The sequence below is a fragment of the Gopherus flavomarginatus genome, chromosome 9 (assembly GCF_025201925.1).
Source record: "Gopherus flavomarginatus isolate rGopFla2 chromosome 9, rGopFla2.mat.asm, whole genome shotgun sequence".
In the NCBI taxonomy this organism is placed as follows: Eukaryota; Metazoa; Chordata; order Testudines; family Testudinidae; genus Gopherus; species Gopherus flavomarginatus.
Genome location: NC_066625.1, coordinates 36332937 through 36360086, shown reverse-complemented (window position 1 = coordinate 36360086; position 27150 = coordinate 36332937). Strand labels below are relative to the sequence as shown.

Below are 27150 nucleotides of genomic sequence, written 5' to 3'. Positions count from 1 at the left end.
TTTTAAAGCTATTAGAGGTATTTGAGGTTCTCTTTAAAATAAAGAGAATTGTGGTATTTTCTGGGGTACACAGTTTAGAGTGCAGGGGGCACAGCCCATATTTATCGATTCCTGATATACTGGTTTCTTTTGTATATTTAGTGTTATGGTTAAATGTAAAAATCAGCCCAAGTTATTGAATCACTAGTTCTTTTCCTACTTTACTGACTTCCAACTGATTTGAATTGCCTTATCAAATAAAAAGGTTTTTAATTATATTTTTCAGACCTTAGAAGCACCTGTTGAAATGGTATCAACAATAATTCCTGCTGTATCCTTCATTTTTTTTCTTGTCAGTCAACACTAGGTGCAAAGTACACCAGTTCTCGATAACACACCACCCTCACTTAAGGGGTGTGGAGCCCTTTTTGCAGGTACCCAGTACCTCACAAAAGCAATCCTTAATATATGAATGCTAGCACTCATGTCAACTCTTGTCTACAGCCGTGTAATTTGCTGCTATGAGTCTAGATCTCACAGCTATCCTGCCCTCTCCAAGCCATCTTCTCACCAGTTTTTGCTTGTACTCATACAGCAACTCTTATAAAGACTATGCACAAAGAGAACTCAGCACTCTCAGGAGTCAAGCTGTACTGCTCCTCCAAACTCTGAACTCAATCTGTCTCACCCCAAATGTTAACAAGCACCTGATTCTCCCAGACTCCTGTCTGCAGATTAAACTGCAAGTGCCAGCTACTACAGCCCCCAGGCTGGTCTTGGCAAAGATGCAGAGTTCCAGGATCTGGATTAGATTGCTTCTGTCAAGCCCTTGGAGTCACATTTTGCACTGAAAATGGCGAGAACTATGACAGATTGCAAGTCACCACAGGACCTGCACCCTGCCAGGCAGCATTACATTTTAACTACTGAGAGGGGATGCAGGAGAGAGAGCAGCGCCACTCCTTGGCTCTTAATTATAGTCTTGTGACACTATAGTTAATGGTCTGTCAGGGCTTCCATTATAAACCTTGATTTTGCAGGAGGTAGAGAGATTAAGTTTAGGCTCCTGAGTACCCAAGTAGCAACTCACCAAAAGCTTTAGATATGAGCTAATCTCATAGGCACTTGTACCAAAAGAACTGAGTACTAACTGAGTATAGTTCAGTGCCTGTTCTAACCCTCCAACAATGCTCCAAAATAATTTTTTTTTTTTATTTTGGAGCAATGTACAAGAAGTGCCATGCTATTGCACATGTAACAAACGTGTCAGGTAACAGAGTACATGTTTCTGATCATTTCTATACTATGACAGAGGGAGGCAGATTCTTATGATTTTAAGGAATAAAGTGACAACACCTTTGCACTAGCACAGGGGTGGGCAAACTACAGCCCGGGGGCTGCATCCGGCCCATCAGATGTTTTAATCTGGCCCTTGAGCTCCTGACAGGGAGCGGAGTCCAGGGGCTTGCCCTGCTCTGCACATGCCATGGCTCTGCTTGGCACCTGGAACCAGCGGCATGTCACCCCTCTGGCTCCTACACATAGGGGCAGCCAGGGGGCTCCACACACTGCCCCTGCCCCAAGTGCCTTCCCCACAGCTTCCATTGGCCAGGAGCTGTGAGCATTCATGGCCCGCCATACAATTTCCATACCCAGATGTGGCCTTCAGGCCAAAAAGTTTGCCCACTCCTGCATTAGCACTAAAGAAAGTCCCATTAAGCCTAACTAGTAAGTCACCAAGCCAAATTGTAGCCAAGTACAATGCAAAACATGGGACACATCCACTGAGCATCATGTACTGTACAGTTCCCTTCCTCAATAAAAGTAAATCTATTTGTAAGAAAAACTAGAGCTGCAGCTCAATAACAATTAGAAAAAAGAATTATCAATAGCTTCTTTATAATTATGGCTGAAGTTTTACTGAGTAGAACATTCTCCCTCTACCCTTTCCAAAATCCTTACCATTGCTATAGGCGTAAGGGGATTCCGACGCTCCATCTTGAAGGCTCTCCAGGATTTCTCCTTTCCCAACATCACTGTCTCCTACCAACAGGAACTTGAGCAGATAATCATAGCTCTTCACAGGGCTTCCCTGGGTTCCCATTCTCCCTCTCATTAGTGAGGAGGCACAATCCGCATACTAAACATGCAGCCAGACTGAAAGGAGCACTAATGCCAGCTTCCTCGCTTTTAGGGAGGCTCTTACGAGCACAGGTTTTTGTCTCCCCCTTCAAAGGGGGGCAGGAAGGCTAAGGAACAATGAGTCAACCTCAGAATGAACCTTTCATCCTTTCCACCTTATGTCCAGTCTTCTGTACCAAGATATGCTGGGAGCCTAAAAGGAAAGAAAAGGAGGGTCCTCATTTTTTCGCTTGCTTTTAGCACCTTTTCAATATCCAGACAAAAATTTTGGTTAAATTCCCAAAGCTGCCAACAAAGAACCCACACTTGTGGGTTGTTGTTTTTTTTTGAAAGGCAGTTAACTTAGAATGCCAGGTTCTAGCATAAAGCTTGTTTTCCTTTCAGACTGCTACACAGCCCTTTGGGGGAAGGGGCAATTATTGGTACAATGCTCACACAAGAAGCTAACACTGCTCAAAGCCTCTGAATCAGAGGTTTACCTATTCTGAAAAGGCATAAATCCTCTGATACAAACAAAACAGTCAGGCCTGTGGGGAGCAAGTGTGGCTGCTCCCTAGCATGGAAAGAGACCATTTCTGGACCAGTGGGGCTGAGCTTTGCCAGCAAAATAAAACAGTAGTTTGCATAGGTAGAAATAAACAGGCAGATGGTTAACTTCTTAAGCTTTTCCCCATCTCCCCCGCAATACTACCCCCTTCTCCAGCCCACACCCATCTTTAGAAAACCTGGGGTGGTTGTTTTTAAATGCTGAGGGAAATCAGATCTGTTAAGATTTAACTGCCCAGATCAATAAAGTGGCTAATTTAAATTCACACCCATCTTCCAGCAGCTGTGCTATCCCCACTTCATTGTTCTCTCTTCCCTTCCCCAATTAAAGGTGCCCAATCCCCTCTTCCAAAATAGAGGGTTCCCTCTACAGACATCAGTCTGAGCCAGGAGACCAGAGACCAGGCACTCAAGAAGCTGAAATGAAGTGGCTTAGTTTTCAAACCTCCCCCTCATGCAGAAATGGGGGGGGGGGGGGGGAAGCACAGCCATACAGAGGGACAGGAATGAGGACGCCAAAAGACAAGCCCCAAAGGGAGTCAGCCACCACACACATCACCTGAGAGTGCAAGGCCCAGCCAGTGCAGCAGGGCTGAGGGTGCCAGGGGCAGCTCAGCTGGGGCAATGCCAGGCCCCACAGAGATGGGTGGAGACCAGGAGCACCCAGCCCATGGGGTAGCAAGACACAAGGTTAAAGGGTATTTTGCATGCCAGCCCTCCAGGATAGAGGGATGGGAAGTGCCAGCACCAAGTGATGAGGTAATAGAGGGAAGTATAAGAAGAGGGGTGCTCGCAGGGCTTGGCAGGGGGTCTCTACCCTGGTGCAGTGAGTCAGGCCTGGGGATGACAGGGCCTAGGGCAGAGAGGGTCTGGGCAGGCTGGGGACAGGGGTGCCAGGCCAGGGATTGGGATGCCAGGATGGGAGGGCCCCAGGGGCCAGGTCTCAGAGCAGTGGGAGGCTAAGAGGCAAGGCTGATGGGGACACGGCCGGATGCTGTTGTGAAGCCATTGGGTGCCAGGTTCCAGGGATGGCCAGAAAGGGGGTGGTCAGTGAGGCAATGCCAGGCCCAAGAGCAGGATGAATTAGCCAGGCTGGGGGAGTGGGTGTCAGGGGGCAGGACCCAGATGGGGGAGAAGTCCAAGGAGATTGCAGAAAGCCAGGACCAACGGGGAGGGGCACAAGAATGGGGAACGGTACAGGGAGGTGTGGGGGGGGAGAAGAGCAGGCCCCGGGGGGTGCAGGGAGGTGGGGGGGAGAGCAGGCCCGGGGGAGGGGGGGTACGGGGGGAGCATGGGACAAGGGAGTGCAGGAAGGCACGGAGCAGGCCCCGGGGGACGGGGGGGGTACAGGGAGGTGGGGGGGAGCAGGCCCCGGGGGACGGGGAGGTGGGGGGGAGCAGGCCCCGGGGGACGGGGAGGTGGGGGGGAGCAGGCCCCGGGGAGTGCAGGGAGGCGCAGGGCAGACCCCGGGAGTCCGGGCGGGAAGGCGCCGAGGGGGGAGGGGAAGAGGGAGCGGCGGGGGGCAAGCCCGTGGGGGCCGAGTCTGGGACCCAGCCGTACTGGGGGGTTCCCGCCGAGACTCACCGTCCGGCCGGACTCACCGCGCTGACACTGGCCGGGGGAGGCTGCAGCAGACTCCGACACAACCTCCGCCAGCCCCGGCGCTCCCCCTCACCACCGCCTCGCAGCACCCGCCCACTGTCTCAAGCCCATAGGCCAACGTTCCCGCCAATCAACATCAAACCCGCCCTATCCGCGCCCCTTTTCGGACTCCCTCCCCGCCCTCTTCCGGCATCATCCTATCAGGAGCCGGAGGACTCCACCTTATTTGCGGAAAATAGAGCCCATCGAGGGCATAGGGCAGGACTACAGACCCCGGCATGCAACGCACCGTCCTGCCCCAGTTTTGGCCTGAGCATAGCATTCTGGGATATGTAGTCTCAGCTCTAGACTTCAGGGAGGGTTAATATCTGTGCAGCAGCTTGGCTCTACACAGCTGCCTGCAGGCACGGTGGTAGCTGTGCTGGGCTGCAAGGCTGCCTACATACAGGGTGAGCAGCTACCGCGCAGCGGGGCTGGGGCGCCTTCAAGCTGGGCAAGGGAATTTTTATGATCCTCATTTTACAGATGGAGAAGGGAGGCTCTGGGACTGCAAAGCTGTTCACAGGCAGGGCTGGGAGCAGTGCGGCTCTGCAGGTGACTGGGAATCAGTGCTGTGCAGCAGTGAGACTCAGACAGCGCCGCCCGGCGGGGGGGCAAGAGGGGCAATTTGCCCCAGGCCCCGGGCTCCGCAGGGGCCCCCATGAGAGTTTTTCGGGGCCCCTGGAGCGGGGTCCTTCACTCACTCGGGGGCCCCAGAAAACTCTTGCGGGGCCGGGCCCTGGAGCTTCTGCCGCTCCCGGTCTTCACTGGCCGGGGAGTCCTTCTGCTCCGGGGCGGAAGGACCCCCCGCCATCGCATGACCGCCGAAGCGGGACCTGCCGCCGAAGTGCAACTCGGTCTTCGGCGGTAATTCGGCGGCGGGGGGCCCTTTTGTTCAGGGACCCGCCGCCGAAGTGCCCCGAAGACCCGCGGCGGGGGCCCCCGCCACCAAATTACCGCTGAAGAGCGGGCAGCACTTCGGCGGCGGGTCCCGCTTCGGCGGTAATTCGCCAGTGGGGGGCCCCCTGCCGCTTGCCGGTCCCACGGCTCCGGTGGACCTCCCGCAGGCGTGCCTGCGGATGCTCCACCGGAGCCGCAGGACCAGCAGATCCTCCGCAGGCACGCCTGCGAGAGGTCCACCGGAGCCGCCTGCCGTCGATGGCCCCAGGCCCCCGGAATCCTCTGGGCGGCCCTGGACTCAGATGTGTTTGTCCCCAGTGGATAATTTCAGGAATGGCAAATTTCCATCGCTAAACCCTGAATTTTAAGCCCAGTCCGCCTGGCTTGAAAAGCATCATAAAGCTCCTTATACACTCACAAAAGGAGGGGAATAGTGAGTCTCCCTCTGGAAGCTGGGCAGTTAAAATCTGGGGATGATTTAGGAGCCCACCAGAAACAAAGTTTCAGTGAGTACTGTACAGTTAAAGGAGAACTGCCTGGTCCTTTAGACCCAATTTGTGCATATATGTTAGTTAAGATTTTTTTAAAATGTCAAGTAAAAGAGTTCCATTGTTTTTATTTAAACATATGTACATATCTGCAATTCAAAATTGCATCAGTGTCCTACTGCATGGGAATCAGAAAAGGGATGGCCCAGACCCTCCAAGGTATTTTGGCTTCTAACTCCCATTGATTTCAATAGGAGTTGAGTTAGGTACCTAGATACCTTGGAGGATCTGGGCCCATATGTTATTCTCTTGATCCCCACAGTCATTCGATCACAGCACCTAGGGTGACCAGACAGCAAGTGTGAAAAATCGGGATGGGGTGGGGATAATAGGAAAAAGACCCCAACATTGAGACTGTCCCTATAAAATCGGGACATCTGGTCACCCTAACAGCACCACAATCCTGCTGATGTGGTGGCAGGCAGGGGAAAGACACAGGAAATGGAAATTGTTCCAGATTAAATTCTGTAACCTTATTCCTGTTTATGACTGCAATTACACACTGTATAAGGTATTATTAAATGATGATTAATTATTATTATTGAAGCAAAGGAGTGCAGCTAGTGTATTATATCTATGAGGTGTAAACATGGGTAATGTGGCTGAACCTGACAGTGTTTCCAACATATTTGGTGTTTGTCTTAAAGCCCCAGCTTCTGGAGTCTAGTGATTATATGAGAATTTAAGCTTTTGTTCAAAATATAAGTTTCTAGCCCTGACGGTTGCAGAGAAAAGCTTGAAAATGTGACCTGAATGCATCCTAAATTCAAGGGATAAATAAAAATGACCAAGCATTTTTTTTTTAAAAGTCTCATGATTTTTAAGATAATTTCGTGATTGTTTGGGGCCTGACTAATGATTTTTGGGTTGGCAATATTGAGTAAAAAAAAAAAAGGCTTGTCTCTAGGACAAAGAAGAATTGAAAAATTACAGAATGATATTAAGGAATCACAGTCAAGCAAATAAGGAAAGCATGGAAGAATACAGATGTCATTATATAAATATCAAGTATTGTAATGGATCAAATGCCACAGCCCATTAATGTAACTGCAGTATTTTGTGTCACAATACCGTCAATGAGAAAGGTACTAGCTGCCTATCAACCATATTCCAATCTGTTCAGTGCACAAGGATTAAGAAATCGAGGAAGTTGACAATCAGGCTTTTGACACCTGAGGTGGAAATTATTGACAGAAGATACAGATAGGGTTAAAAAAAAACCAAATGAATTCTTTGTGTTGGGCTGGATTCAGGACTTTAGGAGATGTTTAAAGTGAAGTGCAGGCAAACATGCTTTGCTGATTCAGGGCCCTCGTTTGCACAAGAGGGAGGAGGGAGAGAAGGGCAGGAAAGGTGTGAAACAGACACATATTTTCTATAGCAAAACCAAGGGATATTGCTGGACAACGGGATCATACCAGAGAAAGTGGTCTAGGGCCTGATCCAAAGCCATGAAAGTCTGTCCACAGATTATAACAGTCTTTGATTCAGGCACTTAAAACTCAGCTCTGTTGTGAAAAGTGATTCTGTAAAAATGGCATTGATTGCGAGGGTTCGTGTTCATTGTGTCTCAATGTCTCCAGGTTAAATTTACATAATTTACAAGTAACCAGCTGTTTCTTCTAACTTTTGGCTCTGCACATTCCCGTCCGGGCTCTGACTGAGAGTCAAGCTATGTGCTTTCCATCTAATGCACCATCACTAATGAGGTAAGATCTGCAAGGCCTGACTCTGCTCTCAGTGACACCTGTGCAACCCTATGTCTTCAGTTGCATTGCACAAGTGTAAGCCATTGGCCATGCAACCAGAATGTAGTAAATAATGCTGTTGGTGAGGCACAAGCTGCAATAGACTCCAGGCCGGCTCTGTGTGGCTGACAGAAGTGAAACACAGTGAAAAATGTATTTATGCCACTAATGCACCTGCATCTGCCCCTCACTATACACAGAAGGAGCAGATCTCTTACATTTTAACACAGTCCTTTTAAAGAATAGAACAACACTTAGTTATTAAGGCTGGTAAACTGGTAAAACCTCGGGGCTGGATGATGCCACGCCTGAGGAAATTGGGTGGCAAAAGATATAGATCCTTATACTCTCTGGCAACAAGGGAGGGACTGGTGCTGTGAAGAGAGGCCACACCTGAATGTAAGATGGGATTCTAAGGGAGATCAAAGCAACTAGATGCCCAGCAGTGGGGAAGATCCAGAGAACGCTGTTTAGCCGGAGAACACGGGAACATCTAGGAATCTCTGAACTAATACAGGATAGTCAGTACGGACTCATACAAAGGTAGGTCAGGTCCCTAGGTAATCCATTCCAGTGCTTTACCACCCTCCTAGTGAAAAAGTTTTTCCTAATATCCAGCCTAAACCTTCCCCACTGCAACTTGAGACCATTGATCCTTGTTCTGTCATCTGCTACCACTGAGAACAGTCTAGATCCATCCTCTTTGGAACTCCCTTTCAGGTAGTTGAAGGCTGCTATCAAATTCCCCCTCATTCTTCTCTTCTGCAGACTAAATAACCCCAGTTCCCTCAGCCTCTCCTCATAAGTCCTGTGCTCCAGCCTCCTAATCATTGTTGTTGCCCTCTGCTGGACTCTTTCCAATTTTTCCACATCCTTTTTGTAGTGTAGGGCCTAAAACTGGACACAGTACTCCAGATGAGGCCTCATCAATGTAGAATAGAGGGGAATGATCACATCCCTCGATCTCCTGGCAGTGCTCCTACTTATACAGCCCAAAATGCCTTTAGCCCTCTTGCCAACAAGGGCACACTGCTGACTCATATCCAGTGTAATATAATTGCTAATATGACCCTCACTGACCCCTGCTGGATGCAAATCAGACACATTCAAGAGTGTGTCATTGGTCCTCTACTGCTAGTGCTAGTGGTGATTCCCTCTTGCTCCGGTGGCTGGGGCCCTTGGAGCAGGAGAATGTGAGGTCTTTCCCCATGTACAACTGAAATGGTGGTTGGACACCATGTGAAAACCAAAGTGATTATAACCATCCTAAGGGGCGTGGGTGGAAGAAGTTTGGGGTGGAGGCAGGTGACTAACAATATTCTTCACTTTATGGAACAGTAAACTGCCAGGGAGAACCAGCAGGAAGGAAACAAAGTTTGCTGTTACTTCTCCTATTATAATTATTTATTTGCATTGTGGAAGCACCGTCCTATGCCCCAATCACTGCATAAGACTCCATGGTGCAAAGCACGGCACAGACACAGAACAAAAAGATAGTCTGTGCCCCAAACAGCTTACAGGCCAAGTACTCAGGCCATCTGTATGGGAAAGTGGGGTAGGGAACACTTTATCTGCAAAGGGGACAAGAACAGACCAGCCTAATTAGCCCAGCTCCTAGCTGGACCTGATTCTCCTCTCACCAGTGTGACTCAGGAATGCCTCCAGTGAAGTTACAATGGCATGAACTGACAGGAGAGTGTACCCTGAATGTTGCCAGAGGCTCTAAGGGCCATGGCTTGTGAGCAGCGGCTGTACTAGATGAGCTGTACAGAAGCCTGCCCTCGTCTGGCTCTGCAGAGAATGCTATGTTTGTCTCAGCTGGATGTCACTGTTAAATTCCCAGTTGCAGCATACACTACACAGACAGATTCATAGATATGAAGGCCAGGAGGGACTAATATGATCATCTAGGCCAGTGAAACTCAGACCTCAGTGGTTCAGGAGCCAAATTAGCGATCAGCATTACCCAAAAGGCCCACAGGAGTGAGAACTCATTGGTTCATTTACTGTTCTTATCTCTCTCTATATTTTTTTCTCTACAGTCGGTTAATAAGATAGAAGAAGCATCCTGACTGGTTAATAACTCAGACTGGTTAATAATTAAATCAAGCAGTGTTTTAGTATCCTGTGCTGCAAAGAGCCTCAGGAGACACATTCAAGAGCCATTGGCAGCTCCCGAGCCTCAGTCCGAGTCTCACTGCTCTAGTCTGATCTGCTGCATGACACAGGCCAGAGAATCTCACCTAGAAATTTCTCCATCAAGCCCATAACTTCTGTTTGAGCTACAGAAAGACACTCAGCCGCGATGTAAAGGCTGCAAGCGATGGAGAATCCATCGAAGTATGAGAATGAAACCAACTGTATACAGCAGGCTAACGCCCTGGACATTAGTGCAATACTGTTATTACCGTAAGACAATATCAGATAAAGGCTAATTGGAGAGGAATCGTTGGCATTCATTTTACCAGGCAATAATCCAAAGCCAAGTGGTTTATTATGGCAAGGAGGGAATTGGATTATTACTGAGGGAAATGGAGAGAGGAAACTAGCTGCGATCATCATTCCGCTGACGTCCCCAGCTACTCCGTAGCAAGCCCCACCTCAGTTCTGCAGCAAAGCCCCTTCTCCTGCATCACTTCATGCTGGAGAGTCGGATGCAGCTGCAGAGAAATTGAACACTGATTTTTAAAAATCAAATTCAATATGGAAATAAATCATTTGATTAGCATAGCTGGATGTTAATTCGTTTCCTATTGCAATGAATCTATTTGGTTCTGTCCTGTATTTTCCATGTGCAGTGTGCTGCAGAGATTTGAACTGAGAATGCAGAGTTGCCTTATTAAAGTTGTTAGGGGGAAGGTGGACATTGGGACAGCTGGATAGGAGGTGCTTGGGGTTTCATGACATCTGAGGAGTCATGGGATTTTGGGAGTGTGTGGTATGTACATTAACTGCATGGTTTTGCTAATATGATCTGCAATGAAATAGCTTACAGTGCAGACATTCCAAATGCCATCCTTATGTTTCAGAGTTAACAACCAAGTGAGATAAATAGGGCAGTTCAAAACACTATTGTTTCAGGCTGTCTGCAGACTCCGGCAGATGTTGCTGCATTGCTGCAATCAGTTCACATTTCAGAGGTTTTCTTTGGACTGATGAGAGCTGGAGCCTTAGTTTTACAAAACAAGGAGAGGCTTCCATTCTGAGCTAGATTCTGCAGCAAGGCTGGAGTTTGTGATGGATTCCCTGGTCTCAGAACTGCAGGTTACCTGGGGCCTGGGTTATACTGCGGGTTTAAGCACAGACATTATATTGAGCAAAAAGAACCCCCTCTACTCTTCCAGCTGAGATGGAATGTTTCCTCCCTTATTTAAAAACCCAGTTATATCCCATAGCCTCCACCTTTCCCTTTCCTTTGGTGTGCAGAATTCTCTTCTAACTCCCAGCTAGTTCACAGCGAGGCTGTTGTCTGGACTCTGGGAACGCACAGAAAGGGCCCGTCCATTGCTGCTGAGCTGTATTCTGTGTGCTTTGCAAGCAGAGTCCTGGGAGGCTGAGAGCTGGCTTATTTTCTCTCTTGTGGGGGCATCATAGGGCTGCCATAATTCCCATGGACTGGGTGGCCCATGGGGAAGGGGCAGACAGGAATAGGGCTAGTCTAGGGAGTAGTGTTGTCCCCATCTGATTTTTTCTGAGAATATTCTGATTACAGCTGGGTGCCCAGGGTGTCCAGCCAGCACCTCACAGAAGAGACTACTCATGCCCCTGAAAGGTGTCAGTGGAGATACCACAGGTGACAGCTACACATGCGACAGAGCATTTCCCGCAATGGCATCGTGCCCTTTTGTAAGGCTTGTGCCCTCTTGTGGCGATGCAGCATCTCCACTCAAAGCCAATGGGAGCTGTGGGTGCTCAGCCCTTTCTGAAAATCGGGCCCAAGATGTCTCAAGTTGGGCAGCCAAAAGTCAAGGTACCCAGAATCAGTAGGCATGTTTGGCCTGGATCACAGGGCAGGGCCAGGAGGCTGGTCCCTGAATCAGTCCCTTATCTCCTGAATGACCGTGCCTCTTCCCCACAGGCCAACCCCTCCAGCTCTTGCCACTGCTTAGAACAGAACTCTTCCACAGTGACTTCAGTGCGAGCTTTGCCCTTGGTCGCCAAGGGAGCAGGATCGGGGCCCTAGGTAGCAGTAAACCCTTCCCAAAAGAGAACTCCTGCAGTGGGGGACCTGTGTACTCAAGGCCTCATCCCCCGGGAGTGTCAGTGACAAATCTCACAACAAACAATGGATTTGGGCTAATCCTTTTATAGCTTGTGCAACCAGCTAATTCCGCTCCACCACCAGGCTGCCCCGCCATGCTTAACGATTACTGCCATCTAGAAAACTCCCCCTGGCTGGGAGACAACTGGGCTGCGAACCCTGACGGTGATAGTTGCCTCATCAGCATTCCCATCAGGGTCACTTTACTTGTCATTTCAGGCCCTGGCTTAGAGCATTAACAGGCTGTTTCATTGCATTTGCAGAGGCTGAAAGTGGCTGGCGATTTCCCGTAAAGCTGCTGCATTAACTCATAATAACATTAGGGGTCAGCCCTATAGATTTACTGTGGCGGAAGAGGGAGTTTTAGGAAACTCACTGCGGTAACATTGGGATTGCAGTTGGCTTGTAATGTTGGCTGGCTACATGCACTGCAGGCTCCAGGCAGTGGCACAATGCTGCAGCATCTGAAGGGCTCAGTCCTGCACCAGGAAAGAGGTTCCTCCTCCCTCGTCTGTTGAAAGCAGTGTTAGCACTTGTGGTGAGCGCTGGCCTGTTGGAGCTCAGTTGCAGAGGGAGGTGTCATGAGAGGCACTGCCCAATGAAGGGAAATTGAACACGATCCTCCAAAAGGGAGGGACTAATAGGAAACTGGGGTCAAGAGATTGGGGGGGGGGCAATTGTATTGCCAACCCCAAATCATGAGTTGGACCCCCCAAAATCATGAGGTTGTTAAAATTAACACACTTGTTTGTTTTTTGCTCTGCTTCCTGGGTTTTAGAGCTGTTACAGGTCACGCTTTCAAGTTTTTCTCTGCCACCTAGAAGGCCAGGAATGTTCTATTTTTGTTCACAAAAACGGAGATGATCACAAAATAACATGACTCCAGCAGCGGGGGCTTTAAGTCAAATCTCAAATGTCAAGAGACTCATGATAAAGCAACAAGGATCGGCAGCACTGGGAGTGCAGGAAGAGGGTTGAGTCAGATGCTAGCAGGGGAGAGCATCTCAGACAATGTCTGCTGCTCAGAGGAGAGCTGTAGGGATCCTGGATGTGTGAGGGCAGGGCATATTGCCCCCAGTCACAAAGGTGAAGCAGGGCAAGCTGCCTCTACCCTGTCTAACTCCTGCCCTCTGAGCCCTTCCCTACCATCAGTGCGATTATCCCCACGAACACCCTGTGAGGCAGGGATCCATTGTCTCTGTTTCACAGCTGAGAACCTCATGGCTGAGCTATGCAGTGTTCTGCATCTTTGGTATGCACTTACTCACACTGGTAGGACCTGCAGAGTTCAAAGGGACTACTCCTGTGAGTCACAGCTGCACAATGTGGTCCAGCGAGATGAAGGGACTTGCCCAATGTCACACCTGGAGCCTGTGGGAAAGCCAGGAAGCTAACGCAGGCCTTGGGAGTCCCCAAGCAGCTCCTTACTATGATGAGGCCATCCTTCCTTCGCTGGGCCCCAGCTATGATGGGGGCCTGGGGCGATGGACACTGCTTCCCTTGGCAGTGGAGCACGCTCACTAGTTAATTTCACAGACCATCGAACAGTTGCTGGTAGATCCTGTTTTTCTGGGGGAGGAAACATTGCCATGAAGCGTTGGATGGTCCCCAGTGAGTAGGGTGACCAGATGTCCCAATTTTATAGGGACTGTCCTGATTTTTGGATCTTTTTCTTATATAGGCTCCTATTACCTCCCACCCCCTGTTCCAATTTTTCACCCTTGCAGTCTGGTCACACTACCAGTGAGTGATCTAACCAGTTACGCCTGGCTGGGTGAGGGGCACTGGGGGTCCTTTGGGCAGGCTGGGTGGGTCCTGCCCCCTGTTCTGAGCCACATTTATTACATGCTGCTTGGAACTAGCTTGGAGCAGCACCTTTCTGTGTGAGTTTCACCTCCTCGCTTTCTCACATTGCTGGGTTTGGCTGGCCTGGTGGGGGATATGTCCTATTCTTCCCCTCAGCCCAGGATGGTGCAGCCTGGTCTATGGAAATGTTACTTCAGGGATGGGAAAAAAACAACAGGAAGGTCTAAGGAGGGAGCAGGACCTGCTGCCAAACTAAGCACTTTCCTCTCGTTTACCACTTGTGATCAGTGTAATTGTTTCCATCAATCAATATCCATATGTTCCAGGGCTCAGGTCTCTGGTCTCCCAGTCACATGGTATTTCACTGGCTCACTAAGGAGTGTGGGTTTGCTCTTTAAAGTTTAAATTAAAACTGAGAATGCCGAGCAGCAGGGATTTTCAAAGCACATCTCAGACCAGGAGCCTTGCAGGCTGAGATCCTGTATTCATTCCCAGGACAGGCCCAGCTGGGGCAGCAGCATGGTGGGCATTCCTACTGCTACCACCAATGTGCCTCAGCCATGATCCACACAACCCACCTGGAGGGAGCAGAGGGGAGTTCTGAACCAATGGCCTGTTTGGACCTTGACCTTTCTGCCAACAAAGTTGCTAATAGATAACAACTGTGGTGCTTTTTGGGATGAGGAGATCTGTGTGCAAGAACTGGACTGAGCCCCTCCCCAAAGTCATTCTACACAGGACACCACGCAGGTGTTGGATAATAATTATCACCAGTCACTACCAAATCAGGCTGGATTAGAACTTGTGACTTAGGCTCCTAGATAAAACTATGATCAATATGGCATAAATGCACAGCCACCACAGAACAGACAGCTATCTATCTATCTAGCTTTGTCTGGATGGCTAGGTGTGCATGTATGGAGAAGGGTGGGTAGCTAGCTAGCTAGCTAGGTGAAGCTGTGAAAGGAATCATATCTCATTCCTATCTATATATTGTTTAAAAATCTTCCTTAGTACATTAAAATACAGTTACTTGCATCATCCTTGTCTCAATTCACTCACTGTCTCAGAGCGTGGTTGGGCAGGGGGAACTGAACATGACAGACAAATATAACTAACGCTACTGTAGGAGAAGGGAAATGAAAGATGCTCATCCTCAGCTGAAAGGAGCGATGTGCTGCAAGTGCAAAAGGATGTTATAGGTGACCATAAAGAAGGGCACTTAAAGACTTCAGTGTGATTACTCATATGCTTAAAGTTAGGCTCATGCTTCAGTCCCTTCCTGAATGAGGCCAGAATGCCTTTCATCCCCAAGGGCTGGAGGGCAGCCCAGTCTGGGGTGGAATGTGACAGCTGATTGCTAGCTCATGGCAGCACTTTAAAAGAGGAAGTGAAGCAGATTCTGGGCCAGAATCCCAGCTGGTGCAAAGCGGCAGAATGCCATTGAAGTTGGTGGAGGAGAACCGATTTGCACCAGCTGAAGAGCTGGCTTGCTGCCTCAAACTGAAACTGCCAGGGGAATTTAGGGAGGAGCAATGTAACAAACACAACTGGAGTTCAACCAGGAGGCACATCAGTTTTCATGCCATGGACCTGACTCTCCTCGCCAACTAGGTTTACACTGGTGCAGCCCCTCTGATGTCAGTATCATTACTCCTGATTTACACGGGCGTAAGATCAGAATCAATCTCCCGCTCCCCGATGTTGGTGCAAAGTACCCTGGGATCTTTAGTGACCATGAGAGATCAGCACCTTGGAGTCACAGTTTGGCATCCCCACCAAAGGAATGCAGCCCTGGCTCCTGCCTCTCCCCCCCAACCCAATTTCCATCCTTGTGAGAGGATCATGCCACCTTGGCATCATGTCTGGTGGGTAACACCCTCCTTTTGAGAATGATTTCATTGTGGCTCACGTAGATTGGGCGCTGTGTGGGAATTTTCCATTTCTGCTTCTGCAACATTTGTCTAAATGACCTTCTTCTGTGCATGTGCACGTGTGCATGTGTGAGCGTGCGTGCGTGTGCATGTGTCTGCATGCATGTAGGCAGCAACTCCTCACAATCTGACTTTTATCCGGCACCTTTAGCTGCTGCGAGCAGCAAACTGTTGACTTCTAATGCAGTATCCTTTTTTCCCTGTCTCAATAAATAATTTAATCCTCCAGGGGCAGAGGCTACCAAGGAAAGCCGCTGGCTGCTGGCTAAGAGGCCTTTACTAGGCATAGGAGCCTTCTCGCAGAATCTGGAATTACTAGGGTAAATGCTGCCAAACAGGCTGCCAAAGCCAAGTTCCTTTATAATGGGACTGCAGAAATGAATCGGGGGTGTGAGCAGGAAATTAAGGCTGTATTCATCCGCTTGCTGGCACTTCTGGTTGCCTCTGTGCTTGAGGGATGGAGCAGGGCCACATGCAGGTGTTGGGATAGGCCATGGGCCTGTACCTGTACCTGCCCTACACCTCAGCAATGGTGTGATCCTGGAATGTGTGGGGCTTCAGACAACAGCCTATTGCCCATGGCTAGGAGCCAGTCAACGGCGGCCCATTGATAGAAATAAGTGATGGCTCATGGCTTGCAGCTTCCAGTCCCCTGCCCCATCTGTGGGACTGACTGTCCATGGTTAGAAAGCACCCAGGGCCCCTCCTCGCCGACATCTCACTGCCCCCTGTGCATGGACTGGACACCATCTCCATATCAATTGCCACAGCCATGTTTTCCTCCTCCAAATCCCTTCTTACGATCTCCCTCTGCTACGACACCGAGGGCAACTTGCCTCTGCCTGCCAGCCAGTGGCCTGGTGTTGGTTCGTTATTGTTCTTTCTCCATGTAGGGAATGTTTCCAGCAGTGTTAGTGCTGCTGCAGCCCCAGGCCCCAGTGAGTCAGAGGGATGGGCCCTTGCTCAAATCCCCAAACCCAATCACTTCAGCGATCCCAGATTGTGTCTTCACGGCAGTCAGCCCAGGTGGTCAGCTCCCAGGGAAGCCTAGCCCAGGTATGAGCAGCCGCACTGCAGAGCCCAGCCCAAGTCACTGGGTCCTCACTGGTGCTGCACTCTCTGTGTGTTGCTAGGACTTCTGGGGTAGAGTGACCAGATGTCCTGATTTTATAGAGACAGTCCTGATTTTTGGGTCTTTTTCTTATATAGGCTCCCATTACCCCCCCACCCCAGTCCCGATTTTTCACATTTGCTGTCTGGTCACCCTGTTCTGGGGACCCATCCCATGGTGCTTTGTGCTGCAGCAGGCTGAGCTGCTCTTGAGGCTTTCCTAGTGAATTGTGGGGAACCTGTCTGTCCTGGGTACATGGGCGGAATTGTGGGAAGGCATTGGAGGACTAGCCACACTGGAATGGTTTAGCCTGTGTCCTCACTGCAAAGCAGGTGGGCTACCAGCCTGAGGGAAAGCAGAATCCAGGTTCTAATCCAGCCCCCAGCCAGGCCAAGGGGTGAAAGCATCACTCAACCCGGCTGAGAGGGCTGTGTGTGGGAGCTAGGTTAGGAGCAACACCCGAGTAGGACCTGGGCTAAACTTGCACTTGAGAACTACCCTCAGCTAATATACAGCTTTGTGTCCCTTGCACTGCCCTGTCCTCCCCTACTGCCCATTTCCCCACCCCCCTTGCATCTTGTCCCTGTTTAGACTGTAAGCTGTTTGGGAAGGGACTGTTCTCTGTCACAGAGCCCAGTGGAATGGGACCCACTCTTGTCTGGGCTCATTGGCTACTATTGTAATCCAAACACATGCTATTTAGGCTGCGAGCCTGGTGCTGAGAGAAAGACACATTTCAAAACCAGTAGAGCAGCATTTTCTAATGCTGGAACATAAGGGGCTGTATCGAATCCTGTGAAACCTCCGGCTTATTTTGGATGGCTATGGATATGTTTGTCTGTATCAAAGCCAAAAGATGGAAGAGTCATGGCTTTGTGAGCTGAGCAGAGGCTCTGTGGCTTAAGGAATGCTAGCTCAAAGCTCACCAAGGTTTGCATGGGATGAGCCACATTTTCCTTCGGGTGAGTTAGCAAGCACCAATTTACTGAGTCTTCTTTATGTTTGTCTTATGCCATTGTATGTTCAAGAACTCCTATGGGATTTCAATGTGCATTGCAGAAAGGTGTGTTGAAATGAGGTGAGATTGGAGGGCTAGGGTAGCATGTACATGGCTGACTACATTGGAATGGGGGAGTTGCTGGCTGATTGCTCTTTTGGCTCAGATCTTCTAAGCTATTTAGGCTGATTTCAGTGGAAGTTAGAAGCCTACATTCCTTTGAAGAGCTGGGCCATAATACATGTTTTCTGTATCTCCTGCTGTGCTCAGTGTTTGAGCCAAGGACCAGCATCTAGCCTCTCACAACACACTGAGTTCTAATCATCCCTCTGCTTGCATTGGCTATAGGGATCAGACAAATAGGGAGTAGGATAGGGAGGTACCTCTGTGTTGTCACTTCCCCTTCTGTGACCATGCGGAAGCCCCTCCATTGCTTTCCAGACTCCAGGTGGGTCAGGCACTCTAGCTGTGGGCATGGAGCCAATGCACTGTGACCATTTGGGATTGTGCGTTAGTTTATGGAATTGTGTCAGGAAGTTACTGGGGCATGGGAATCATATATGGATGTGGATTCCCTGTGAGCTGGCAGGTTGTGTCATGTCTCTGCCAGGCCAGAGCCAATGGTGGGGAGGGTGCGTCTACACTGCAAAGAAAAACCCATGGCACCAAGTCTCAGAGCCTAGGGCAGCGGACTCAGTTGCAGAGCTAAAAATAGCAGTATGGATGTTAGGGCTAGAGCCTGGGCTCTGAGCCCCACCCCCTCCCCAGGTTTCACAAGCTGGGCTCCAGCTACCCTGCTATTTTTAGCCCCGCAGCTTATGCCTGAGTCAACTGAGCTGAGCTGTGGGCCTTGGCACCATGGGCTTTTGGCTGCAATGTAGAAATACCCAGAACGATCAGCATGCCAGGATGGCCTAGACAGAGTCAAACACTTTGGGCTGATGGTGCTCTAGCCCAAGAAGACACATCCTCCTGTGGCCTGAAGGCAGGGGGGCCTGGGAGTACTGGAAAGTTACCAGAAGGTAGAACAAAGCAGCAGGTGACCCCAGCTAGGTCTATAAAAACACTTGGGAGCGGGTGGGGACTGGGAAGGGAGCCATTTTGCACCAGCTTGAGTGGGAGGCTAAGGCAGGTAAGTGGTGAGAGGCCCCTGCCTGCCTGATGGAACACTGCTGATTAGCAGGAGGGATAGCTCAGTGGATTGAGCATTAACCTGTTAAACCCAGGGTTGTGAGTTCAATCCTTGAGGGGGACATTTAGGGATTGGTCCTGTTTTGAGCAGGGGGTTGGACTAGATGATCTCCTGAGGTCCCTTCCAACCCTAATAATCTATGATTCCCCCAAGAGATAGGGGATCAGCAATGGATGTTGTGCTTAGGCTAGTGGTGTGATCCCATATTCTTTGGTTATGTAATTATGATGTGTTTTGTACAAGGTAAGTTATGTGAGGTGTCGGTGGAAAAGTTATGATTTGCTGAATATGATTATCCTATTTGTAAGCACGTATCATTTTTGTATCTGAAGTTATGAATATTCACTATGTATCTGTATTTCAAATGTAGTTACACTTGTGTGACACCCACTAGACAAGATGCTTTTAGTCTAGATAGTGGATGGGGAAGGGTCTATTCGGGGCAATGGGCCATTAGAGAGAAAAATAGACCTTTTGGAGAAGCTTATCTCCCACCTGGTGAGCCTTCCTGTGAACACTCCAAACAGCCTGTAAATAATGGCTGCTACAGGGACATGTGACCAGGCCACATGATACTGGACTCTATCTTCGGATGTCAGTATTTTTCCACAAACTGGCCTGGAAACCAAGCTTTGGAACAAAGGGTTTCTGCCATATGCAAAAGCAATATAAGGCAGGGAGTGACATCATCAGTTGTTCTTCACTTCTCACCCAAGAAGACCCCTGGAAACACCCGAGGAGCAAAGACTGAACTGGGGGAAGTGCTGGACCCAGGCTAAATGGATTTCTAGCTTGTGAATGAAACACCTGGTGATTCCAAACTGTAAAGCTAGTGCAGCTTGCCCCTTAAGAACCTGCAGCCTGCTTGTATCATCTCTTAGGGTAAGAATCTGCTAATTCATATCCAATCTATCTAGTATATTAAACTTAGTTTGCATTTCTATTTACTTGCTAGGTAATCTGCTTTGATCTGTTTGCTATCACTTATAATCACTTAAAATCTATCTTGTAGTTAATAAACTTGTTTTTGCTTTATCTAAACAAGTGAGTCGGAGTGAAGTGTGTGGGAATCATAACTCAAGGGTCAAAGACTGTTGCATATTCCTCTCCACACTGAGGGAGGAGGTGAACTTTATGATCTTACGCTGTACAGTTCCCTGTGCAGCATAAGACAGTATAATTTTGGGTTTATACTCGGGGGGGGGGGGGGGAGGCGGGCTGCCTATGGACCTGGAAGTTGCCTTGGCTGTAGCCTTCCTATGCAGGGGCTGGTCAGAGAGCCTTCAGGTAACGGCAGCTGGGTGTGTCCCTACCTGCATGAATGCTGGTGAAAAGGCAGGCTGGAGGGCTTTGCAGCTTGTCACAGCAGTACAGTGTGAGAGGGAGCCCAGGCTAGTGGGTCAGGGGGCTCAGTGTACCCTGGTTCCAGGTGGCACCCTGGGGAGAACCCATCACAGATGGTTCCGTGTGATCTGTCCTGTCCTGTGCTTTCCACAATGAACTATAAAGAGCAACATACAGTGGTGACCAGGTCCAAAGCGCATGTGCATTGGCTGCTTCACAGCTGCTATGGGTGCCCTTGCATTAAACTCTAGTCTGCAGTGTCACCCCTTGGGATGTGGTTCATGCACCGGGGAGTCTAAAGGGTCAGCGCTGTGCCCGAGGGGCCAGGTGGTGTCTAGTGGGTCTCGACCCACATGAGGGGTGCCGGTTGGAAGGTCTGTGCCCTCAGTGTGCTTAGGGACCCTGAGACAGGCGCAGTGGCTGGGCTTTGTTCAGGCTCCAGGAACTTGAAAAAGGTGGGGGATTCAGAGCACAGAGGGCCTCTCACAGCAGCCCTAGTGGGTGGCGAGGAAGGGGCACCCACTAGGATGTGTGACAAGCAGGCTCCAGTGATCTTCCACTTCAGACCATGGTATTTGTGTGGGGAAGTTGCTGGGAGCCTGGTCAGCACTAACCCACCCTCCTCTGCCTCCCACAGAACCATCTGCTGGGGCTCAGTGGCACCCAGGGGCAGTGGTTGGATGAGGAGTCATGTTTCTTGGGACCTGCAGAGAGCTGAGGGGTGCAGATGGACCTGTGCCTTTGTGCACTCCCCTAATAGCCACATGCCAGTAACAGCCTCCCCAACGTTCCATAGCCAGGGTGGTTTCAAACCAGTGCCCCCTAAGGAGTGATCTGGAGGAAACTTCCTGAGGGGCCCCTCCCTGAGTTCCCCAGGCCCCCAGGGGAGAAGTTCACAACATGGATTAGCCAAAATTCATCATGCAAATTATTTGCATTAGAGTGGCACTGAGGGGGCCCAATCCAGATCAGAACTGTATGGTACAAGGCATGGTACTGACACACAGCAAGGGCCAGTCTGCCCAGAAGAGCTTACAATCCAAAAAGGCAAAGGGTGGGCAGGGAAACTGAGGCACTGAGCAGCAAGGCACCTTGCCCAAGATCAGTGGCAGAGTCAGCATTAGAATCCAGATCTTGAAGCTCAGTCCAGCTCCTACCTACTGGCTATGGCCCTACTAAATTCACAGCCCTGAAAAATGTGGCACAGACTGTGAATTCTGGTCTCTTCCTGTGAAATTTGGTCTTTTGTGTGCTTTTACCCTATACTATACAGATTTCACATGGGAGACCAGTGTTTCTCAAATTGGGATCCTTGACCCAAAAGGGAGTTGCTAGGGGTGTGTGTCACAAGATTATTTTAGGGTGGTTGAGGTATTGCCACCCTTACTTCTGCACTGCCTTCAGAACTGAATGGCTGGAGAGCAGCGGCTGTTGGCCAGGCACTCAACTCTGAAGGTGGCACCCTGCCAGCAGCAACGCAGAAGTAAGGGTTCTATACCATACCATGCCACCCTTACTTCTGCACTGCTGCCTTGGGAGCCAGGTGGTCAGAGAGTGGCAAGGGTGTCAATACTATACCATGCCATCCTTACTTCTGCACCGCTGCAGGCGGTGGCTTTGCCTTGAGAGCTGGGATCCCAGCCAGCAGCCGCTGCTCTCCAGCTGCCCAGCTCTGAAGGCAGTGCCGCCACCAGCAGGAGTGCGGAAGGAAAGGTAGTGGTACTGCAACGTCCCCTACAATACCCTTGTGGCCCCCCACAACTCCTTTTTGGGTCAGGACCCTTACAATTACAACACTGTGAAATTTCAGATTTAAATAGCTGAAATCATGAAATTTATGATTCTTAAAATCCCATGGCTGTGAAATTGACCAAAATGGATGGTGATTTTTGGTAGGGCCCTACCAATGGCTCATGCTGCCCCTCTGGCTCTGTAGGCTCTTCACCCTGGTGTGTGAGGGATGTCTAAGTGCATGTGGTTGTTCAGGGTCGGGCAGGAAGGCCTGTATTTCCTCCCAGCCTCTATGTGGCGAACGCAGGAATATGCCACTTAAACAAGATTCCTCTTGCTGCAGAAATCCTTCTGAGAGACTCCAGGCAGGCCCCTGGCCCAGCACAGAGGTTTGGGAGGGCTGAGAAGATGGTGCCTGAAGAACTGCACTCTCTGCACAGCCAAGATCCTTGGCCACGGAACGATTCATCCCCCCCTCCCGGTTCCACATTTTAAAACCAAATCAGCAGAGAAGCTGGCAGGAAGGGGTGGGGGGGAGTGGGCAGAGGGAGTGCTAGATACGGGGGCAAGGGGCTCTGCGCTTTATCATTTTGACACTGATTAGGAGTCAAAGACAAGGGGCGTCTGACAGAGTGTTGTGACAGTGAATAATTCATAACCTACTTGGGAAGTGACCTGGCAATTCATTAAATACTTATAACGCACAGCACGGAAAAACCAGAGAGAGCTTTCTGCAGCTGTGTATGAGGGGGAGGATGTGTTGCCTGGGACAGGGGCACCTCAGCTACCCTAGCCTTCTGCATCCCACACTTATTGCCTCTCGCTCATTCAGCAAGCTCACAGTGCATGAGCCCCCCAGCGTTGCTGCGACCCTGCCCCAGTAGTGCAGTCTTCATCCTGCCCCTCGCAGCTGTCAGAATCCCACATGCCACCCACGAGGAGGGGGCTGTTTCCAGTCCTCTAAGTGCCACATGCCGAGGATGCTGGTTCCAAACTTCGAATGCCCAGAGGCCCCTCTACCCCTCATGACAATGGGGCCTGGCTGCCGATCTCAAAGCCCATCTTCGCTGTGGTCTGAAGTAGCAGCAGGCAGTCTCTTTCCAGTTCCCTCTGCCTCCTCCTGCGAGTTCTCTCACTGTACCACTAAGGGCCTGATCCTCAGTTCTCCTTCCACAGGGGCTCAGCACCTCTGTGAGGCATGGTCAGCCCTCAAAAGCCTGACCAATGGCAGACCATAATCGCTGGCAGGTGGGATGATGGCCTGGAAAACTTCCTGCCTATAATCCTTGCCTCGGCCGGTAGCCTGGAAACGCTAAACTGTCAGGCTGCAGAGCTCAATCCAGCCCCCGCTTCCCTTGGGGTGGTGAGTCAGCTGCTGAGCTCTGCTTCCCACCCAGCTTCACTCATTGTACTCGTCTCTCTCTGCCTGCATGCCTGAAGTTGCTGCAGCAGCAGCAGGATTTTTTACCTGTATGAAATATTAATTGCTGCCCAAAGCAGCCTTTACCGCATGGATGATTCACCTTCCCCCTCCAGGGAGGACTCTGCGCTGGGCAGGAAAGCACCAAACATTTCAAACCGTAGGACTTGGGAGGCCGAATGGAGAGGCCCTTCGCCAGCTCCAGGACTAGCTCAGCACTCTGGGTAGCACATGTTTCAGCAAAGCCAATTCAAGCCAGCTTCCAAAAGCCACTAGGTCAGCACTCTGAGCATGGGTGTGTGTGGGGGTGTGGTTGCTGCAGCACAAGGCATCCCAGGAGATCAATTCCACCACCACACGGGGAACGTGGCCCCAGTCCTGTGTTTCTGTGGATGGTGCAGGGATGGGCAGGCTGCCTGGCTCTGCACCAGAGGGAGTTACTGAACAGCATTCTGCAGAGAAGCCAGACGTGACAGTGACACTAATACTGTGATGTAAGAGCCCGAACAGAACCAGACAAACTACCCCATCCAATTCCATTCCAAGGCCCATGCGACAACCATCAATACTGAACCCGGCAAGCTAGTCCACGGCTAAAGCACCTCCTGGCAGTTGCTTGCCTTGCCTAAATGAGTGTGGGAATTCAGTCCTGCTGAAAGGTGCCAGAGCAACCAGCCCTAGCACCTCAAGTTCTCTGCTTAGCCACAGAGCAGATATAGCATGGGCAACTCCTGCTCCCTGCACATTGTCTGCCAGGTTCCTGCAGCTGCTCTCGGAGTGGCCGAGGAAAGCAACCAGAGGCATCCTCGTGCCAGGGATGTGTGTGGGTGCATATGTGGCCTGTTGTGCGGAGGCTGCTGATTGGGTGCCACCGTGCCAGTTAACGCCAGCTAGGATGGTGTCTTTTGAGGCATTGGCTCCTGGAACTGGACTGGAACCGCAAAGTAATTTTAATGGTCACCTCTGTGGTGTCTGGCTTCTTGGGTGCCCAAATCTAGCAACACAGCACCCCTAACAATCACGCCCTAGGTGACTAGATTTGGGCAACCAGATATAGAAGGACCCAAACCCAAAGCCACTTTTGAATATTTCAGCCGCAGTGACTTGCCCAAGGTCACCCTTCAAGTTGATGGCAGAGGCAGGCGTGGAGGTCCCAATTGTCTGTTGTCCCATCTCTCAGGTCCAAGATGACTCAGGCCACTAGAGTCATTGTTGTTTCCCAGTAGGCTCTGTCTGAAAGGAAGTGGCTGAGATTCAAACCACGTCAGAAGCAGGTGCTGGGAATGCCAGCATAGGGACTGAGCAAAGCATTTGTCTGCTTCAACGTGAGCCTGTTGTCTCCCTGAGGTGATGCGGCATCTTGGGAGAGCGCAGTGCCACAGTGTTGTATTTCCAGTGCCAGATGGCTAACCTGGAGTTTTCCTTTCTGTCCCTGCTGTTACTGAGGGGCCCTTCATGCTGTTATTGCTCCCACCGTGATGAGCAGCTGAAGCTCCTAAACAGGAAGAGCAAAATGTGCCATGTGAAAGACAAGAGGGGCAGAACCATTCATAACAGCTTGAATAAACACTAACCATGGCTAAAAAGCTGGACAAGAGCACCTGAATTGCATGATTAACAAGAGGAAGTGTATACCAGATACTCCCTGCTTCCCAAAAGAGATCAATGGATGTTTAAGGAGGAGCAGACATTTCAGCATAACACGCAGCACCTTGCTTGGGCCAAGGCTATTTTTATTCTATACCAAAGAGCCTGCCGGGACTGGAACTCTGAACATCAAAATACCAGGGATAAATGCACTAATGCACACAGTATTTGCAAAGCCACTGCCTGTGCACAGCACCTTCCTGACACTTAAAAGGCACATCAAAGATGTGAGACTAATGATGGAGCACAGATTGGTCAGGCGAGTGCACCCCTGGCTTTTTTGCAAAGCAGGAGCTGGAGGAACAGAGGAGAAGAGAGAGTTCCTGCTGCTGTGAAACAACAGCCAATGACTCAGCCAGTTTCGTTCAGCTCTCTGTCCCGGGAGAGAAAGTGGGTTAAAGGAGGAGTTTTTCACAACAGAGAACTGTCTGCTTTCACTTTATGGTTGGTACCTCCAGGGGAGATGCAGACTAATGCACTTAGTTAAAATAAATCCTGGGAAGAGAAAGCAGTGGGATGACATGGTCTGTCCACTGAAGGTCTAGAGACACAGGGGTGCATGCTGCAGAGATGTTAATCTAGAACAAGTAGGTACTCTAACAACACTTGGCACTTTACAGAGTGCTTTTCCTCTACAGATTTCAAAGTAGCCGACAAGCCGGGGGGAGTACCATTCTCCCCATTTTACAAGTGAGGAAACGGAGGCACAGGGAAGCAAAATGACTTTTCCTAAATCACATAGTGTGACAGTAGCAAAGCCAGGAGCAGAGTCCAGGGCTTCAGCCTCCTAGGCCAGTATCCATCTCATTAGGTCACACTCCCTCCCTAGTAAGTAATCCCTCAACTGAGACCCACTGCCTCACATCACTCAGTTGAGGAATATTTAAAGTCTCTCCCTCTAATGAAGAGGGACTGTATTTCAACCAGACATTTAAATCCTATACATTCCAATTGCCATATGGTAGCTTGACAGCAGTTACCCCTCTCCCACTGCTACCACTTTTGGGAAGTGGGTGCAGCAAAGGATTAAACAAGAGTAAGCCTGCAGATATGTGGCACACTCCCTGTCTTTGTTCAGGGTGCAGTAAGGTTGAGGTTGAGCAGGGTCTCAGTTGCAGGGGAAATAGGGAGGCAGGAAGATCAGGCAGACTGGAAATGGCCTCTGGTGAGATCAGAAGTGGATTCCTCAATGCTAGAATTGACCTCTCTTCAAGGCACGTACACTTGTCATACGCTCGCTATAAGATGGCAGAACACTGGAGGGGGAAGGGAGAGCAGGCAGCAGACTCCTGCCCATTTATCAGTGCAAACCAGCCAGCCCCACATCCCAAACACTGATGTCATCATCAAACACACACAGTTTGCTGAGTAGCCTTGCACCAGCCAAAATGACCATGGTAGAGGATATCAAGTCCAGGCATCACGTAATGATGTTCACAAATCTGGCTCAATCCTGTGAATCCATGAATCTCGGGGGGGAATGGGTGGCACCAGGTAGGACCAAGGGATGCCCCCCTTTCTCATGTTGATGGAAAGTTTAGGAGTAAGGTGCCCTGGGTTTTTTTTGTCCATCTTGGTGACATCGCTGAAGCGCTTGCACCGCCGCTTTTGAATATGAGTGATTGAAGGAAGGCCAGATCTCTGCGAGACTGTGACATTTTGCACAGTCAAACCACTTTACGCTGAGGATTTGTCACTGACAGTGCATATGGAATGCCTCCAGGTGCTCCAAGTCTTCCTGTAAGAGGGTTCAGATTTCTGACCCATATAGCAATACAGGTAGCACATAGGTTTGATAGACCCTAAACTTTGTCTCACTGCAAAGATGTTTTTGTGCCCACAAACAAGACATGGGCTTCATGCAGGAGGCAGCAAATCCTATTTGTTGAAGAATGTCCAGTTTGTGACAACTGCTTGAACTCTGCTTGCAGCCTAGGTAGATGAACTTAACAATTCTCTCCTCTGTACTCAACCCCACCTGCACTAGGGTTCTTGTGGCCCAGCTCCAAGGTTCTGGACCTTGGTCTTCTGCCATGAGATGTTCAACCATATAGTGCAGGTGGTGTCTTGGAGACCTTGGAAGGCAGGCTGAAATTCCCTGATTTCTCCACAAGCAGGAAAGCATCATTGGCATAGTCTTGGCTGGTAAACTCTTCTTGACCCACCTTGATTTTAACATGTGGAGCAGCAAGTCCTAATATCC

The 27150-nt window shown here is 50.0% G+C and overlaps 1 protein-coding gene and 1 long non-coding RNA gene across 3 annotated transcripts in view; one reads left to right on the top strand and one right to left on the bottom strand.

Moving 5' to 3' along the window:
* The window catches only part of RAB40C (RAB40C, member RAS oncogene family), a 56533-nt gene extending 52176 nt beyond the window's left edge, over positions 1-4357 (bottom strand). Inside the window, exons 1-2 of one of the 2 annotated variants that reach the window (XM_050968448.1) lie at positions 4269-4357; positions 1942-2314 (exon numbers count right to left, since the gene is read on the bottom strand). In XM_050968448.1, the coding sequence (XP_050824405.1) occupies positions 1942-2095 (154 nt within the window). In that variant the 5' untranslated portion in view covers positions 2096-2314; positions 4269-4357. Of the gene's footprint in view, positions 1-1941; positions 2315-4251 lie in introns of both variants that reach the window. The other variant, XM_050968447.1, reaches the window with a different exon arrangement.
* Positions 4358-4625: 268 nt separating this feature from the next.
* Positions 4626-9950, top strand: LOC127058455 (uncharacterized). The gene is made up of 3 exons (XR_007776365.1): positions 4626-4718; positions 7340-7465; positions 9547-9950. It is a non-coding gene; the product is annotated as an uncharacterized LOC127058455 (long non-coding RNA).
* Positions 9951-27150: the final 17200 nt, after the last annotated feature.